Raw genomic sequence first — 17,137 nt, 5'->3', positions numbered from 1 at the left:
CTACCACATGCTCTTTTATTCTTTCTGCATTTTAATTGCTTAGGCCACAAGTGTTTAATGTAATTATTTATATGGCTAGCTTTAGGTCTACCATTTTGTTATTGGTTTACTGTTTGTGTCCTCTGTTTTTTGTTTTCTAGTCCCCTTTGCCTGCTTTTTAAAAGTTAGAATTATTTTTTAGTATTCCATTTCAATTGGGTTTTGGTGTATATCTTATTTTCTTTTTTAGCAGTTTCCTATGGATTATAATATACATCAGTAATCTTTTACATTCTAGTTAGTGTTGATGTTGTATCATTTCACATAAAATATAAAAACCTTGCAACCGTATAGCTCCCTTCTCCCCACTTTCTGGACATCCTTTTCTGTTATATTTGTCATGTATCTATACACATTGAAAAACCAACAAAAGTATAACTTTTGTTTTAAATAGTCATAAATACTTTAAAGAACTTAAGAAGAAAAATATACTTCTGTATTTACCCACATATTTTCCTATTTTATTGTTCTGCCTTCATTTCTGAAGATCCAGATTTCCATCTGATATAATTTCCTTTCACCCTGATCAACTTTCTTTTTAAAAAAAAGATTTTATTTATTTATTCATGAGAGATAGAGAGAGAGAGAGAGAGAGAGAGAGAGAGAGGCAGAGACACAGGCAGAGGGAGAAGCAGGCTCCATGCAGGGATCTTGACGTGGGACTCCATCCTGGGTCTCCAGGATCACACCCTGGCTGAAGGTGGCGCTAAGCTGCTGAGCCCTCTGGGCTGCCCCAACCTGAACAACTTTCTATAGCACATACAGTTGCAGGTCTGCTGGCAGTGGTTCTCTAATTTTCCTCTACCTGAAAATAACTTTATTTTACCTTTGTTCTTAAAGGATATTTCTACTGGATATAAAACCATGGCCTGACAGGTTGTTTTTTTTTCCTTTCAGCACTTTGAAGATTTTTTTTTCCATGGTCTTCTGACATTTTTGAGTTCTGATTTTTAAAAAATCTGTCATCATTCAAGCCATTGTTTCCCTATATTTAATGTGTCATGTTCCCCTGGGTGCTTTCAAGATTTTCTCTTAATGTTCAGTTTTCAGTTTATGCTGTGAGTTCCATATTTATTTTGTCTTAAAGCATAGTTTTTCTTGAATTTATCTTATTCAAAGTTCTTCACTCAACTTCTGAATCCATACACTTAACTTTCACTACATTTTGACAAAATCTTGGCCATTATTTTTTTGCCTCATTCTTCTCTCTTCTCTTCCTGGGACTCTAGTTATATATCTGTTAAACTTTTTCTTTTTCTCTCATGAGTCTGTAAGGCCCTATTCATTTGCTTCACTCTCTTTGTTTCTTCTCTCTCTGTTTTTCACATTGAATAATCTCTATTGATGTTAACTTCAAGTTCACTGACTCTTTCCTCTACCATCTTTATTCTTCTGCTAGTGAATAAACTGACTACAATCTATTCTCTTTCCACCAAAATAAGAGAAATTACCTTCATTCTGGTTATTGTTCCAAATTTCTACTGTCCTCCACCATTTATCTCCTTTTAAATGCTCTTTGGAATTCTCAGATAATTGTTTTTATACTTCGACCAGAGTTTATGGTTTTATCAGTGAAAGGATTAGTCTGAGAGGATTATACCATTATACCAGAAGCAGAACTCTTGAGTTGGTATTTTGAACTCACATCAGCACCTTGCTTCCTTCTGCCCAGTGGTAGAGCCTCCTGGGTGCCCACCAGATGCTCCAGCTGGGATATTTACTGAATGACTAATTTCCATGCCAGAGCAGGAAGGCACAAGGTAGGAGCCCAGAGCTGGGAGATACTGAGGCTGATGGGACTCTCCTCCTTACTGAGGTATCCTTCAGGGACAGGATTTCTGGATTTAAAAGGGCAGGAACAAGGGGTGCCTGGGTGACTCAGTTGGTCAAGCAAATGCCTTCAGCCTAGGTCATGATCCAGAATCCTGGGATTGAGACCCTGTTGGGCTCCTTGCTCAGCTGGGAGTCTGCTTGTCCCTTTCCCTCTGCCCTGCTCGTGCTCTCTCTCTCAGTCTCTCCCACTCTCAAATAAATACATAAAATCTTTTTTTTTTAAATGGGGAGCAGAAACAAGGCAATCTGATGACTCAAGACTGGTTGTGGTGACTCCAAGAAGGAACCTGGAGAGACCTAAGTGTTGGACACAGGAAGAAGAAAATAGAGGCTGAGATAGAACTATTTAAAGTGTAGGCAAATGAAGGGAAAGCAATGTCTCTATGGATGTAAATCTCCTTACAGGGAAAAAAAATTACTTTTCTGAGAGATACTCCATCACTTGGCATTCTTCTCTCCAGTGGATATCCAAATTGAGTGATTACAAAAAAAGGTGATACTAGATATCTTAATTTGTTCTTCATACCAAAGACAGACTCTCTCCCTCTGTCTCTCTCGCTCTTTTCACACACACACACCACCACCACCACCACTACCACTACCATCATTATGACATTTTAGTAGATTAAGCATTGTTATTTTTTTGTTTTGGTTTTTTGTATGCCCCCAGTAATAAGGTGCTCTGGAGACTATTCATACTCTTGAGAATGTAAAATGAAGTGTGATAACTGAGTAATAACATGAATGTTTGCTTTGTAGATGTTCTTCAGCTTCTGTGAGAAGAATGTGGATTATGAAACATTTAAAGCACTCAATGATGCATGTCTTGTCTATGATAGCCGACTTGTGATTGATACCAACTTCCACACCAACGACGTAGCCATCAGAGCTGCTGGTTCCCTCACCAAATTCTCCAATAAATATTACTCAAATGAATGGACTCATAGCAGCTTCAGCTCCAAAGAAATTGGCTTCCAGCTGGCAGCAGCTATGCTCAGTCTCTTTGATCCAACCCTTGAGCCTGTGACTGAACCACCAGCTGATCTTGACCGACTCATCCCCATGTACAAGGGAGCCAAGATCCAAGGTGTGTATTAGGTCACCTTCTTTCCTTTGATGAAGCCACTCATTGGATCTGGATCAGCGCTCAGAGCAACCCCCCATGTTTCTCTTAGGCTTGGTAAGGAGGCTTCTCTGTCTCTCAGTGGGTTTGCACAGAGACAGAGGAGGGCTCAGTCTCATTTTTAAGGATTTATTATGGACCTGGCATTTTATCATGGTCCTTTGTATTTTGAGCATGTATTATGGATCACATCATAACTGTGGTCCCCATTTTACAGGTACATGAAGAGAGACTAGGAATAATCAGTAACTTACCCAAAGGTCACTCACAACTGGTTAGTGAGACAATGCCCGACACCATGCTAAACTTTTGTTCTCACTATAAACTTGGAGATAAGGAGACCCTTCCAAATGTCCTAGGCCTTGGCTTCTTATCTAGATGGATAAACTAAACCATTCACAGCTGTAATGGTTGTGAATATAAGGAGATCACTGTACGAGTAATATAGGATTTTTTTTGTGTTTGGCAGATGAGAGATATCTTTGAAAGTAGTGTCTTTGAATGTTGTGGATTTTCTATCACAAAAATGCACATATTTACAAAATTGTAAGTTCATTTCCAGGAGGTTGATGGACCAATCTTTAAAGCCATCATGGACCCTTTAAGGTATCCATGGACCCTAATCCAGTAAACAGAGCATGAACTAAGGAGTCACAAGTCCTACATTCCAGTCCTTGTAATTTCCTACCTAACTAAATGGACTCTGATAAATCCTGCTCTGCTTCTCATTTTGGGTTGAGAACTTAGGAAAGGTAATGACCATGGGAAAAGAAGAGAAGGAATGGGAGTCAAAGAGCAGAGCTATATCAAGCTCATTCTATGGGATAAGCTTGAAATAGTAAGAATTTCATAATGATAATTGTCTAAAGTATTGAATAAGAACTTTGTTGATTTTCCTTAATAATACCCACTTTAATGTTTTGGTTACATAATGAAAGAGTGACAGGGAATGGGATTATCACTGCAACATTTATTTATTTATTTATTTATTTATTTATTTATTTATTTATTTATTTATTTCACTGCAACATTTAAAGCCTCTATAGGTCTTGGTCTGGCTTTGACAGGCATAGATTAGAATGCCAGGGATTATGGGAAATCATAGGACACACAAGATTAGCTTGGCACATCTTCTGGAGCATTGCTGGCTATATTATGGGGTACAATGGCACATTTACATTGATTTTGTTTAATAAAATCAATCTCACAAAGTTTCTTGCTAATACTTGTACTTGGGATAGTTTGAGTAGCATACACCATGGTAAGCATCTCTTTGTCTATGTCTTATGTGCTATATACAAATATATCAACTCCATTACCACTTCATTAACAAGTAAATTAAAATGTGGAAAACTTTCCATTTCCTGTAGGAGGCATTCTTCCTGGTTCTTACCACTATCTGCATATTGCCAAACCTGCCATTCCAACTCCCTTAGAGGTACAAATGGCCCAGCCTAGTTTTGTAAGTATTATTCCTAAATTTCATTTTACTTTCAAATATAACACTTTCTTTACAGGGGGATGAAATTCTTTATTCAGAGTCTTTAGTATAATGTACTGTTCATCAGAAAAGCCACGTGGTAGCCAGCTCCCAAGATGGCCCCGTGATTCTTGCCCCTTGGTATTCATGCCTTTATGTGGTCCCCACCCAAACAGAGTAGGGCTGACCTATGTAGCCAACAGGATATTGTGGAAATGACTGTGTGTGACTTCCAAAGCTAAATCATGGAAGATATTACAACTCTAACTTGTACCCTCCTGGATCATTTGCTGCCATGTTGTAAGGTCAGCCAGGCTGCCCTGTACCAGCCATTAGCAATTTGCCAGTCATGTGAGGGAGCCACCTTGGATGTAAATCCTCCAACCCCAGTCAAGGCTTCAGATGATGTGGCCCCAGCAGACATCTTGACTACAAACTTATGAGAGACTTTGAGCCAGAGTCCCACAACTAAGCTGCTCCTAACTTCTGACTCCCAAGCATCGAGGTAATAGTTTATTGTTGTTTTAAGCCATTAAGTGTTTTTAATAGAATATTTTTTTAGAGCAGGTTTAGCTTCACAGCAAAATTGAGGGGAAAGTACTGACATTTTCCCATGTACCCCCATCCCCATTTACACATAACCTCTTCTGTGATCGACACCCCCACCAGAGTGGCATATTTGTTACAATGGATGAACCTACAATGACACCTCATTGTCACCCGAAGTCCACAGTTTAGAGTTCTCTCTTGGTGTTAAACATTCTGTGGGTTTGGGCAAATGTATAATGAATGGTATGTATCCACCATTATAGTGTCATACAGAGTAGTTTCATGGCTCTAAAGCTCCTATGTGCTCTGCCCATTCATCCGTCCCTCCCCACGACCCTCAGCAACCACTGATCTTTTCATGGTCTCCATTGTTTTTTCTTTTCTAGAATGTCATATAGTTGGAATCATACAGCATGGTTTCAGATTGCTGCTTTCACTGAGAGATGTGCACTGGTTTCCACCATGTCTTCTCATAGCTTGATAGGGAATTTCTTTTTAGTGCTAAATAATTCCATTGCTTGGATGGAATGCAAATTATTTATCCAACCACCTGTTAAAGGACAATAAGTTGCTAAGTTTTGAGGTAATCTGTGATGCTCCAATAGAGCAGTATATGGCAGTATACAAATACATTGTTTAGAGTCTGGGATGTCCATCCAGAACACATTGTTCTCCTGTCCTGCCTGAATTATCCCAGAAGGGCCATCCAGGAAAAGCAAAAGCTGTGGGGTGGGACACCCCCTGGGTTCAACGAAAGTAGAAGGGACACAGTGCAGTTGGTCAGTCAGCAACCTGCTCAGATTAGATCCTCTGGCAGACGGTCCCAACCTGATGTTTGATGTGTCATGTTTGCTTTTTTTTGTCTCTGAGGCAAACACTAGAAGTTGCCTGTTTTCTTATCCTGAGTATTTTTGAGGGTTAATAGGCTTCCCAATGTAAAATAAACGTATTTCCCAGATTTCCATGAGAATAGGGTTGGCCATATGGTGGGTTTTGGCCAATGAGATGTAAGTAGAAGCTTGGAACATTGGAACATTCCTTTAAGGGAGGCAGACTCAAAATGGCATAGGCTATTTGCCTCTCACCTTTCTCCCTTCTGGAAAGCAGAATCCCAGCTCTTCCATGTACTTCCCATGGTCTTTGAACAAATTACCAACTTCTCTGTATTTCTGGTATTATTAGGGATCACATATAAAGTAATAGTGCCTTTAAGGAAAAAAAGAGGTAACCAGTCAGTGGTGGATGTTGTTGTTAATTATAATTCCAGATAAATAATGAAACCAAGTTCTTGCAGGGTAGGATAGATGTATTTAAAACTTATTTCCAGAGGAACTTGTGTGGCTCAGTGGTTGAGCATCTGCCTTTGGCTCAGGTCGTGATCCTGGGGTCCTAGGATCGAGTTCCACATTGGGCGCCCCTCAGGGAGCCTGCTTCTTCCTCTGCCTATGTCTCTGCCTCTCTCTGTGTGTCTCTCATGAATAAATAAATAAAATCTTAAGAAAAAAACCTTATTTCCTTTGGGCTTCTCCCAGAGTCTTTGAGGTATATCCTTTATACATGGTCTGATTCCAGATTTTTCTTACAAATAAAAGATCATAGAGAATAGTGTTTATGGTATCTGTTGCTATGTAACAAAACTGAGCAACATGAAATAGCCATTTGATTCTGCTCACAGATTCGGTGGGTTAGGAATTTGGACAGGACACAGTGGGAATGGCTTGTCTCTGCCCTTTGGTGCCTGGAGCCTCAGCTGAGGAGACTATAAGATTCGTTGTGACTCAGTGGGTGGATCAGAAGGCTTGAACTCACCTGGGCTGGGATGACTCAATCACAGGGAGTGCTGACCGAAGCATCACACCCAGGCTGTCCTGGTCACCTGGGTTTTCTCACAGCACAGCAGCCTCAGAGTAGTCAGACTTCTTATATGATGACTCAGGGCTCCAAGGGCATGTGTCTTCATTAACAAGCTGGAAGCTGCAGGACCTTTTATGACTTATCCTCAATGGTCACACAGTGTCACTCCCCCACTTCATCTGTTGGAATAGTCACAGCCCACCGGGATTCAAGGAGAGAGGACATAGAGCTCATCTCTCAATGAGAAGAGTGTCAAGGTCAAATTGCAGATGAGTATGTGGGATGGGGACAAAATATTAGACTTGGTTTCAGACAGAACCAGATTCTTCAAGAACACTGTGGTTTCCTACATGCAGTGTCATTTATTTATGAACCATGGGCCCTCCCTCTGAATAAAGTCAGAGAAGGTTTTGAATAAAGACCCCCTTAAAAGGGGCTTTTTTTTTAGATAATTAGTTTTAATAAGAATGCAACTTAAATAGATTCTTTGGCTGGTGCTATGACAGTATTTGAACAGGACCCCTGACTTTAATTAACCATTTTGCCAGGTGGGCCTCCTTTTTAATTAGTACAGATTTAAACAGATTTTTATCCATTTTATTCTCCAATAAAAAAAAATGTAGGATGGTTCCATGGCAATCTTTTGGGGTTGGAATTAATTTAAGTAAAATTGTTGCCAAAATGGTCAGACAGTCACCTAAATATAACCAATTGATTGAGAATGGAGCCCATTGAATAATATTTCACTAGAGAAACTGAACTGCTATTCTTATAATAAATGTAGTGCAGATGAATTTTACCAGACTTCTATAGCACTCACTAATTAGAATATTTAAGTAAGAAGATACTTTAGTAATTCATGAGCTTTCTGAGAGGTAACCTGACAAAAAGAAGAAAGGAGACCCCTACATAATAAACTAATTTACAGATTCCAGTCCACATGCTTTGTTGGCTTATACACCACAGAATAAAGAAATTTGTCACAACAAATTCTGCCTTGGATACCATCAAATTTAAAATTGTGTGTTCATCATGAGAGCTGGGGACTTGATTTCTTGCACACCAAGTCTGATTACTCCTGTGTCTTCCATTTGGCATGAATTCCAGAGCCATTTTCCAACCTTTGTCAAAATCATAAAGGAACTCGAAAGGATAATTGTATTCAGGGAAGAAGGAAGAAGGAAAAATACTACACCAGAACCAGTTACTCCACCAAAATCTTAAATTCAAGATCCACATTTCAAAAAAGAAAAAAAATCCACATTTCCTAACAATTTACTAATATACTTAAAATAAAGGAAGCAACTAGACACATCCCAAAGAGTTGGAAAGTGTATGAAATCATCATCATTACCTCAAAACCCCTTACGCGGTGGCAGGGCTAGAAGCTGCCTAAGTTATCATTTAATGGAGTGATTTTCTGTGAGGATAGGCAGAGAGAGTTCTGCTCTTCATTGGATTTTCTGAGTCTATCAGTAACTGTGACTAGGAATGACCTAAGAAATTCAGATGAGTCTGCCTGGCCGTACAAGAGTAATTTGTGTCTGAGAAGCCCATCTGTAGATGGCTTGTCTTTAATGTCAATGCAAAATATTTCGATGCATTCCACATTTCCAGAACGGCCCCCTGGTTATGCTAACACAATGCCAAATCACATTAAAATGGACAAAATTATTTCATAGTTGAGATCAGCTATCTTACCACAGCGTGGTCATTTTTTCCACTACAGCATGGCCACTTTCTGCAATCTTAAAGCCCTCATAGCTATAATGTGCAAAAACATAGAGGCAGCCCAAAGATTGTAATTCAGTATTTAAATTATAAAGAAGACCACCCCCACCCCAACAGATACCATGAGGACAAATCATTGGAATCGATGCTGACTATATCACCCTTCTGGGACAGGCTGACCCTGGAGTGCATGTCCCGCTCAGACTCTTAACCAGCAACCTAGCCAGGCTCTACAAATAGGTGTCAAGACACCACCAACCAGGATGCCTGGGTGGCTCAGTGGTTGAGCATCTGCCTTCGGCTCAGGGTGTGATCCCGGGGTCCTGGGATTGGATCCCACATCAGATTCCCCACAGGGAGCCTGCTTCTCCCTCTGCCTGTGTCTTTGCCTCTCTCTCTCTCTCTGTGTTTCTCATGAATAAATAAAGAAAATCTTTAAAAAAAAAAAAACAAAAAAAAACAACCAACTAAGTTACTGTGGCCCAAGAATTGAGGTGCTCAGCCTTGGCCAAATCAGTCCCCCTAAGCACAGAGTTCTTGTGAGCAGAAGTGAAACACTTTGCAAAGTCAAAGTCTGTCACATGTGTGGATCACAAGCTGTGCCCCTTGATGCCTGGATTCCCTGCCTTAATCTCCAAGTTTAAAGAAATTTTAAAGAGAAGGTGGAAGAGCCAAGACCTTGTGGGATTGTGGACTATGCCCTCCAGCGAGCCCTGGGGAAACCTGGCACTAAATCTATGCTGGAGCTGTTGCCAGTACCCCCTCTTCTGGATGCCCCGCCCCCCAGCTGCCCAACCACAAGGGCGCGGGAGCGGCCCCATCTCAGAGACTTACTCGACTTTGCACTGAGGCATCCCTCCTGAGAAAGGCTGCCCGCCACCCATTGGGAGGGTGGGGGGGCAGCTGAGCCTAAAGCTGCTGGTGCCAAACTCGAATGGTCTTTAAAGTCTTGTATTTAATCTTAGAAACACACTTGGCAGGCACATTCTTCACTCTCACAGTGCCATGTGTATTTAATTCAAAAATAGCCTTTGCTACGATGGGCTGCCAGGTAAATGTCTGGCATGTCAGACATGCCTGTGATGTCACATGCCTCACTCTGGGAGGTGTTTGTTGCTCACTCTGAGAAGTCAAGACGAGGAAACACACCTGATGGAAGAAAGTCTGTGGGGCTATCTAAGACTAGAGAAATTCTTGCGACAGGAGCAAAGGTGAAGGGAAGATTGGGCAAGGAGAGCAGGCCACCTGCAGCTAGTGACTCAGTCCTGGCCTTTCCAGACTCAATTCTTGAGTCCAGACAAGCCCCACTCTTCTGCACCAGACTCCTCCCTCCCACCATCTCTCCTTCCGTCCTTCTCTCATTCCCTCCATCCCTCCTTCCCTCCTTCTCCCTTGCTGCTTCTACTTTGTTTCATTTCTCTTTCACTCCTGTTTGTTCATCAGGAGTCTGATTCTGTGCCACAACACAGCCACTATATTTTAAACTAACTTTTTATCATGTTAGAAGTGATAGTCATTTTAAAAAATAGGAACAATAGATGATCAAATGAGCAGAAAGGGAAACACTAAAAGTGATCCAGCCTATAGACCACAGAAATTGACCATATGAACAGTTTTGTTAAAGTGTTGATAGAAAAACAAATAGAATGATACTATGTATGTTTATAAAAATAGAATGATGCTGTGTAAGTTATAAAGCATAAATTTATACTACTATAGTATCAAATGTGCTGTAAATGTATTTTCCTGTTGTGAAATATAGTTTACCAATGATTTCTATTGGATGTGTTGATCCCATTGTGTGGATGTACCATTGTTCTGTTGGTTGATGCTTTCCACGCAGCTGTGGAGGTAGATTTCCCGTCTGCATCCATCCATCTGTGTAAGTGTTGGATGACTTGCACCTCCCTCAAGGTGCCACCTCCAAACCCCCTTCCTAAGCCACACCTGCTCTCTCCCTGACCCCTAGATAACTAGTTTCACACACACATGTGGGGTTGGCCCAAGGTTTACCTGATATCCCTCCTATACATCTCACCATGTGCCCTTTCCATCGGCAGATTCCTCCCCAAGCCTTTGCCACGTGTTGCCCAAACACCCATAAGGTGTTTCAGTTTATTTAAAAATTCAGTTAAACCTTAAACCTTGTGTCCTTGTTTAGACAAAATCCCCAGGGGATGTCCAGGACTAAGTAAATGTTTGGGATCAGTGTAGTCCAACTTGCCTTGGATTTCTAAAATGCCACATTCAAGTGCAGAGCAAAAGCTTAAATCTATATGCACTCAGGAAACCTTTATTGAATATAACTGTGTGCTAAGTTCAGAGTCTAGGGGCAAAGTGCACTTTCAGCCATCACCAATAGAACCCATGTTTTTCCACTGAGGGTTCTCGATTTGATTGCCTGAGCTGGTGGGGAGCATGTCTCCAATTGGTAGGTCGGTAGCCATTAAGGGCTGAAATAGAAAAAGTGGATGTGACATGGGATTTATCCTTTGGGTTCATGCTGCAGTGTTAGCCAGCTTCTAGGGGACACAAAGCCATCCATCAACACCTCTGACAACGTACAAGCTAACAAGAAGCCTGCAGCACATGCATGTGTACTTCCTTCCCATGAACTTGAACCTTCTTCCTGGGAACAGACCTGACCAAACAGCTGATCTCTCTGCATCCAGCTGGCAGGGACTCACCTTTTACTTATTCCTTTTGCTTACATAAACTTTTTTAAAAACCTGAAATTCTTTCCAATCACCGTTGACTAGGAAGTTTTTCTCAAAACAGTGCTGTGAAAAAATTTTAAAAATTAACAGTCTTAACACACCTCACAGAAGAGAATAAACCCAGTTCCTTGCACTAGCTGTGTGAGGTATTGAATAGCACAGAATTGGTTGTAACCAGGCAACTTATTTAGAAACGCAGAACAACGCAATCACAGTTTAAAATATCCTGAGGAACATTTAGTCATTAAGTCCAGTATGTGGTTTCTGAAACTGGGTTAGCTTCTGCTGAGTTTAGTCAATATTTATTACTGTTATTTGTGATGTGTGATAAGGTATAACCTGTTATATATTAAAACTATTTTGCTAGGATAAAGTTCCCAAACTCCAGAAATGTTTCTAATGTTGTTTTTCTGATTCTCCTCCCCATTCCCCCCCTACCAGGGTTCAGAAATAGTAACAGGGAATGCAAAAAATGGGACTTACTTCCGAATACATATTAACAAGTATAAAATGGTGGAAACCATCACGTGCCTTTCTAAAGAGCCTTTCCCTGCCTCCAACTACATCCGCTTGTTTGGCCAGCACGAGCAACTTCTCAACAACCTATGTGCTCGGTATGAGGACAAGCTGATCCCAGATCTCTACAGGCAAGTTGAACATTACACTTTACTAAAAGGAAATGCAAGCATTTGTAATATCTTGTGAATGAGAGATGTGTTTTTGCGATGCACAGAAAGCAACACGGGGACCCGTGGGAGAAGCTAGAGTGGCAGAAAATTTATTCTAAGATAATGAAGAGTATCTGACCACTAGCATTGGCCTGAGAGTGGAGGGTCATATGGAGAAGTGCATGGGCTCTTGGTGTGTCCCAATATTGTCCCCATGGCCACACACAGGCCTGGATCCCAAATGCATCCAAGTGCAGCCTCTACATCACTAACAAGCCCAGATGAGATGATATTCAAGTCACTTTCAACATGGGCTTCTAAAAATAGTCAGAAATTGAAGAGGTGGGTTTGGGAGCAGGATATGGGAGCACTTGGTCTTGGTGGGAATTCCACAGCCACAGACAGGCTACTTGTGACCCCAGCCTTCCTCGCAGTATGTGCACAAGCATAGGGGTGAGGCCATTTGTATGGGATATTGTTACGGGAATTCTGCACAGCAGGGTGGTTAGACTGGGGGATCTTGCCTCTGTCTTTTCAAATGCTAAGACACTTTTTCATCCTATACCTCTGGGAGGGCTAGAATTTTAGAGTAGAAAGCTACTCCTGAACACAGCCTGTTGCTTGGAAAGATTAGGAGAACTTCCTTCTCTGCACAAAACAAGATGATGACAGAGTCAGTATCAGATACAGATGTAGGACATAAGTCATAGAATTCCAGGATCCTCAGTATCCATGGTGGTGACTTCTAAGATCAGGAGCAATTTCTCTTACCTCTCTCTTACCTCTTAAATTGGGGTGCCTGGGTGGGTCAGTTGGTTAAGCATCTGCCTTCCACTCAGGTCATGATCTCAGGGTCCTGGGATTGAGCCCCACGTCAGGCTCCTTGCTCAATGGGGAGTCTGATCCCCCCCTCCCCTCCTTCTTCACCCCTCCATGCTTTCTCTCAAATAAATAAATAAATAAATAAATAAATAAATAAATCTTTAAGAAATATGTTTACATTGTAGAAGGCATCATACAAACAAAGTATATAAACCATGTATGTACACTTTAAAGGATAGTAGTACTAGAATTCTGTGTCCCTCACAGAAATTCATAAGAAAGAATTCTGGGGTGGGGGGGACACTTGTTTTTTTTTAAAGAAAATTCCTTATTTCAGGATGTTTGAAGCTCTCTCTCATCACATTCACAGTACGTCCTTGGAGGTAACGACTATCACGAGGATTGGTTAATCACTCTTTTCTTTCCTGTAAAGCAGGGATCAGCAAACTTTCTCTATAAAGGCCAAATAGTAAATATTTTCAGCTCTATGGGCCATACAATCTTATCACAGGAATTCAATTCTATGTTGCAGTGTGAAAGAAGCCACAGATAATACATAAGCAAACAGATGTAGCTGTGTCCCCAAAAAACTTTGTACCAGAGTAAGTGCCAAGTCAATCCTTGTTCTAAATCTAAAGGTGTACCACATACATATGATTTCCTAAATAATAAATTCATTTGTTTTGCTTACTTTTGAATCAATTCTGTGGCTGACTAGAAGAAGTAAACACTTGGGGCACCTGGGTGGCTCAATTGGTTAAGCATCTGCCTTTGGCTTATGTCATGATCCCGGGGTTCTGGGATTGAGCCCAAGGTGGTCTCTCTGTTCATTGGAGAGTCTGCTTGTCCCTGTCTCTGTGCCCCTGGCCCTGCTCATATTCTCTCTCAAATAAATAAAATCTTAAAAAAAAAAAAAAAAAAGAAAGAAAGAGAAAGTCAACACTCTGTTTAGCACCATTTGTGAGGCCCATCCACGTGATGTATGGAGCTGGAGTCCATTTGTTTATCCTGCTGTATAATATTCTCTTATACTATGGTCCCAGCTCATTCATGTTTGATTGATTGATGTTTAAATTGTTCCCAGCTCGATGCCATCACAAACAATGCTATGGATATTGTGGGCACATGTCACATATGAGAACTTCTCTTACCTGTACCTGGTGGTGCTGAGAACTTAAACTCCCCCCAGCAGTACATGAAGATGCCTCCACAGCCCTGTCCATCTGAGGCACTGCTGGATTTTAACATGTGGTCCTTCTTATGGTGTGAAAAGGTATCCTCCCGTGGTTTTAGTTTCCATGCTCTGTTCAGTAACACAACTCAGTGTCTTTTCATTTGTTCATGGGCTGCTCATGATAGCTTTGGGGAAATGCCTGTTTATGACATTTGTCCACTTTTCTTATGGATTGTCTTCTTACTCATTCACAGGCATTATTTATGCACTCTGGATACACACTCATGTTAGTTATTTTTAACATTTTGAGCCTTTTCACTTTATGGTGTCAATTAACAGAACTAAAATTAAATTCTTAATTTTATATTTATTCTATTAATCTTCTTCAGGGTGTCTTGGGTATTTCTGTCCCTTTGCTCTTCCAATAGTTTTATAGTATACTTGTGAAGCTCCATGAAAAACCCCACTGGATTTGATAAGAAATGCAATAAAACTTAGTTCAGTGAGAATTGACATCTTTGATATTAAGCCCATATGTTATGCTGTAACATAACATAGGTCTTAGTCTATTTAGGTCTCTTTAATATCTTCCAATAGAATTTTAAAATTTTCTCCAATGATGGCTTCCCAAATTTTTGTTTGCTATAATCCAAAGTGTTTTATATTTGTGTTGCTCTTATAAATAATCATTTGCTTATTGGTTTCTGCCGTAATAGTGCATAGAAATACACTTTTTGTATGGGTTTGCATTCTGCAAATTTGCCAAACTCCCTCACTTACTCAAATAATTTCCCTAAATATTGTTTTAGATTTTCCACACATGAAAATTATATCATCTGCAAATAATGACAGTTTCCTCTTTTCTAATCTTTGTAACTTTTATTTCTTTTTCTTATTTGCTACACTGGCTAAGCTTTGCAGTGAAAGGTGGGACAGAAGTAGTGAGAGATGGCACCCTTGCCTCATTCTTAATCTTAAAGAGAATGTGTTCAATATTAGTTATATGACATTTGCCATACATATTTTTGTCGATGCCCTTTATCAAGTTAAGAAAGTTGCTTTTTGTTACTGCTAACTTGCTAGGTATTTTTTATCATGCATGAATGTTTATTGTTTACCAGAAAGAGTACTTAATTTCTGAAACCTTTTATATATGAGGATATTTTCCTATATGCCCCCAATTATAAACTATATTTTGATATAATACCAAATTTGGTAAAGTATCACATTTCTTAATCATAGGCTTTCCCTTCTCAAATCTTTGTACTTTTGACTCCAATATTTATTTAAAATAAAGAAAAATACAAGTATTTAAAAAATGAATGCATTTTTTCCTTAGCTTGTAAATAGGATTTTATTGTTACTTTAACCTTATCCAAAATATTGAATTAAAAAGCAATCAGTTAAATTTGAAGAAAATTTTTACTCAGGGAGGAGGAATATGTCAAAAGTCTCCTCTGAAAAGAAAATGTTTTTGCATTTGACCAATTTCAGAAGCCCTAGCTGATTTGTTTTTCCCTGAGAAGAAGGTGGTATTGAAAGAGACAGACTCTGTAAGCTTGGGACCACTAGTCAGGGCGCAGCTGTTAACTGATGGTAGTAATAATTTTAAAAGTTAATTTGATTTGCTAAGAGTGAATATTTGGGATGGCAAAATGAGGCAACACTAGGACGTGCCATATCAGGACGTGCGAATTGACATCTGTAAGAAAGAAGCAAGGCGGGCAGGAAGATGGTGGCTGATCATCAGAGGTCACTGGTCATGGTTAAGTGATGTGCTGAGGCCATTGCCATGCCTCGTCAGTCACTCCCACATGCGTGTTGGTGTGTATATGCAGCTGTGGCCACGTTCCTTTCAAGTGCCATGAAATGCTGCCAGGCCTCAGTGCTAATTCTTGGCCAACCACTGCCTGCCCTGTCTGTTGTCAGACAGTCTGGCAAGGTTCTTTGCAAGCAGGAAGGGCAAATGGTTTCGCTTATTTTGGCCGCAGTCTGATTCCCGATTATTTCCCTGACCTTGGCAGCACTGGCAATATTCTTGTTCGAACCCAGGCCAGTTTCGATCCACCACATCTAGAGCCACCATCCTGCAAGCTGGGGGCGGGCTGACCATCAACCAGCCGCTCCGTCTTCTGCAAGCTGGACGTGATGTCAAGATCAGGTTCCTCCTCGGGTCCAAAGAACCCCCCAGAACCCCTTCTCTCCATGTCCCTCAATCTGTTCTTGCCCCATCAAGGGCCAGGACAGAGCAGGTACTGACAGTGCCAGCGGGAACGGTGGCAACTACGGGGGCAGGTGCTGTAGCAGGCGAGGCCTCCTGAGCAGTGGCTCTGGCTGCCTGTGGAGGGGCTTGCTTGGAGCCATTTGGAAACACGAGGTGGTGGCTGAGCAGTCAGCCACTTGATCTGTAGTGGGACAGCTGCCACAGGACGGCAGTGTCACTGAGGATCTGGGACCCAGGCTGGCTGCGATTTTATTCTTTGTTTTCATCTTGGAGTGCCAGTAGAAATCATTAATGATGAAGAGAACAAATCCACCACCAGAGACTCTGTGTGTATGTGAGTGTGTGTGTGCAAGACAGAGAGCAATAAATTCATCAACTGACTGATTTACCATTTTGGAAAAAGAATGGAGCCCATCTTTATCATGTGCTCCTTCCTGAACCAGTCAGCAGTTAAAGTCACTTAACAAATGTGTGACTAGGGGGTCCCTGGGTGGCTCAGGGGTTTGGCGCCTGCCTTCGGCCCAGGGCGAGATCCTGGAGTCCCGGGATCGAGTCCCACATCGGGCTCCCTGCATGGAGCCTGCTTCTCCCTCTGCCTGTGTCTCTGCCTCTGTCTGTGTCTCATGAATAAATAAATAAAGTGTTTAAAAACAAAAACAAACAAAAAACCCCAAATGTGTGACTAGAGAAGCTGCATCTGGCAGCGTCTCCTGTGCAAGCACACAGATGCCTCTCGCAAACCTTGCAGACCCCTGCCTGCTGGATCCCAGGACAGTGACAGTGTTTCCAATGAGCAGCCCCTGCACCTGCTGATACTGTTCCCCCCTGGAGACATGGGGCGGGGGTGCAGAAGGAGCTTCTGTGAGGGTGGTGAGAAGTCACAGAGTGGGAACTTGGGTTTGAGGGGAGAGGCGGGGGCAAGG

General features: G+C 41.2%; 1 protein-coding gene across 9 annotated transcripts in view; it reads left to right on the top strand.

The window, feature by feature from the left end:
- CFAP61 (cilia and flagella associated protein 61) overlaps nt 1-17,137 on the top strand; it is a 278,254-nt gene that overhangs the window by 212,350 nt on the left and 48,767 nt on the right. For all 9 annotated transcript variants that reach the window (XM_049100272.1, XM_049100274.1, XM_049100273.1 and 6 more), the window contains 3 exons: nt 2,632-2,959; nt 4,366-4,457; nt 11,768-11,973. In XM_049100272.1, coding sequence (XP_048956229.1) covers nt 2,632-2,959; nt 4,366-4,457; nt 11,768-11,973 — 626 coding nt within the window. The remainder of the gene's footprint in view (nt 1-2,631; nt 2,960-4,365; nt 4,458-11,767; nt 11,974-17,137) is intronic.

Source organism: Canis lupus, chromosome 24, assembly GCF_003254725.2.
Source record: "Canis lupus dingo isolate Sandy chromosome 24, ASM325472v2, whole genome shotgun sequence".
Taxonomy (NCBI): Eukaryota; Metazoa; Chordata; class Mammalia; order Carnivora; family Canidae; genus Canis; species Canis lupus.
Note: the sequence above shows the minus strand (reverse complement) of the source record. Positions and strands in the feature narration are given on the sequence as shown.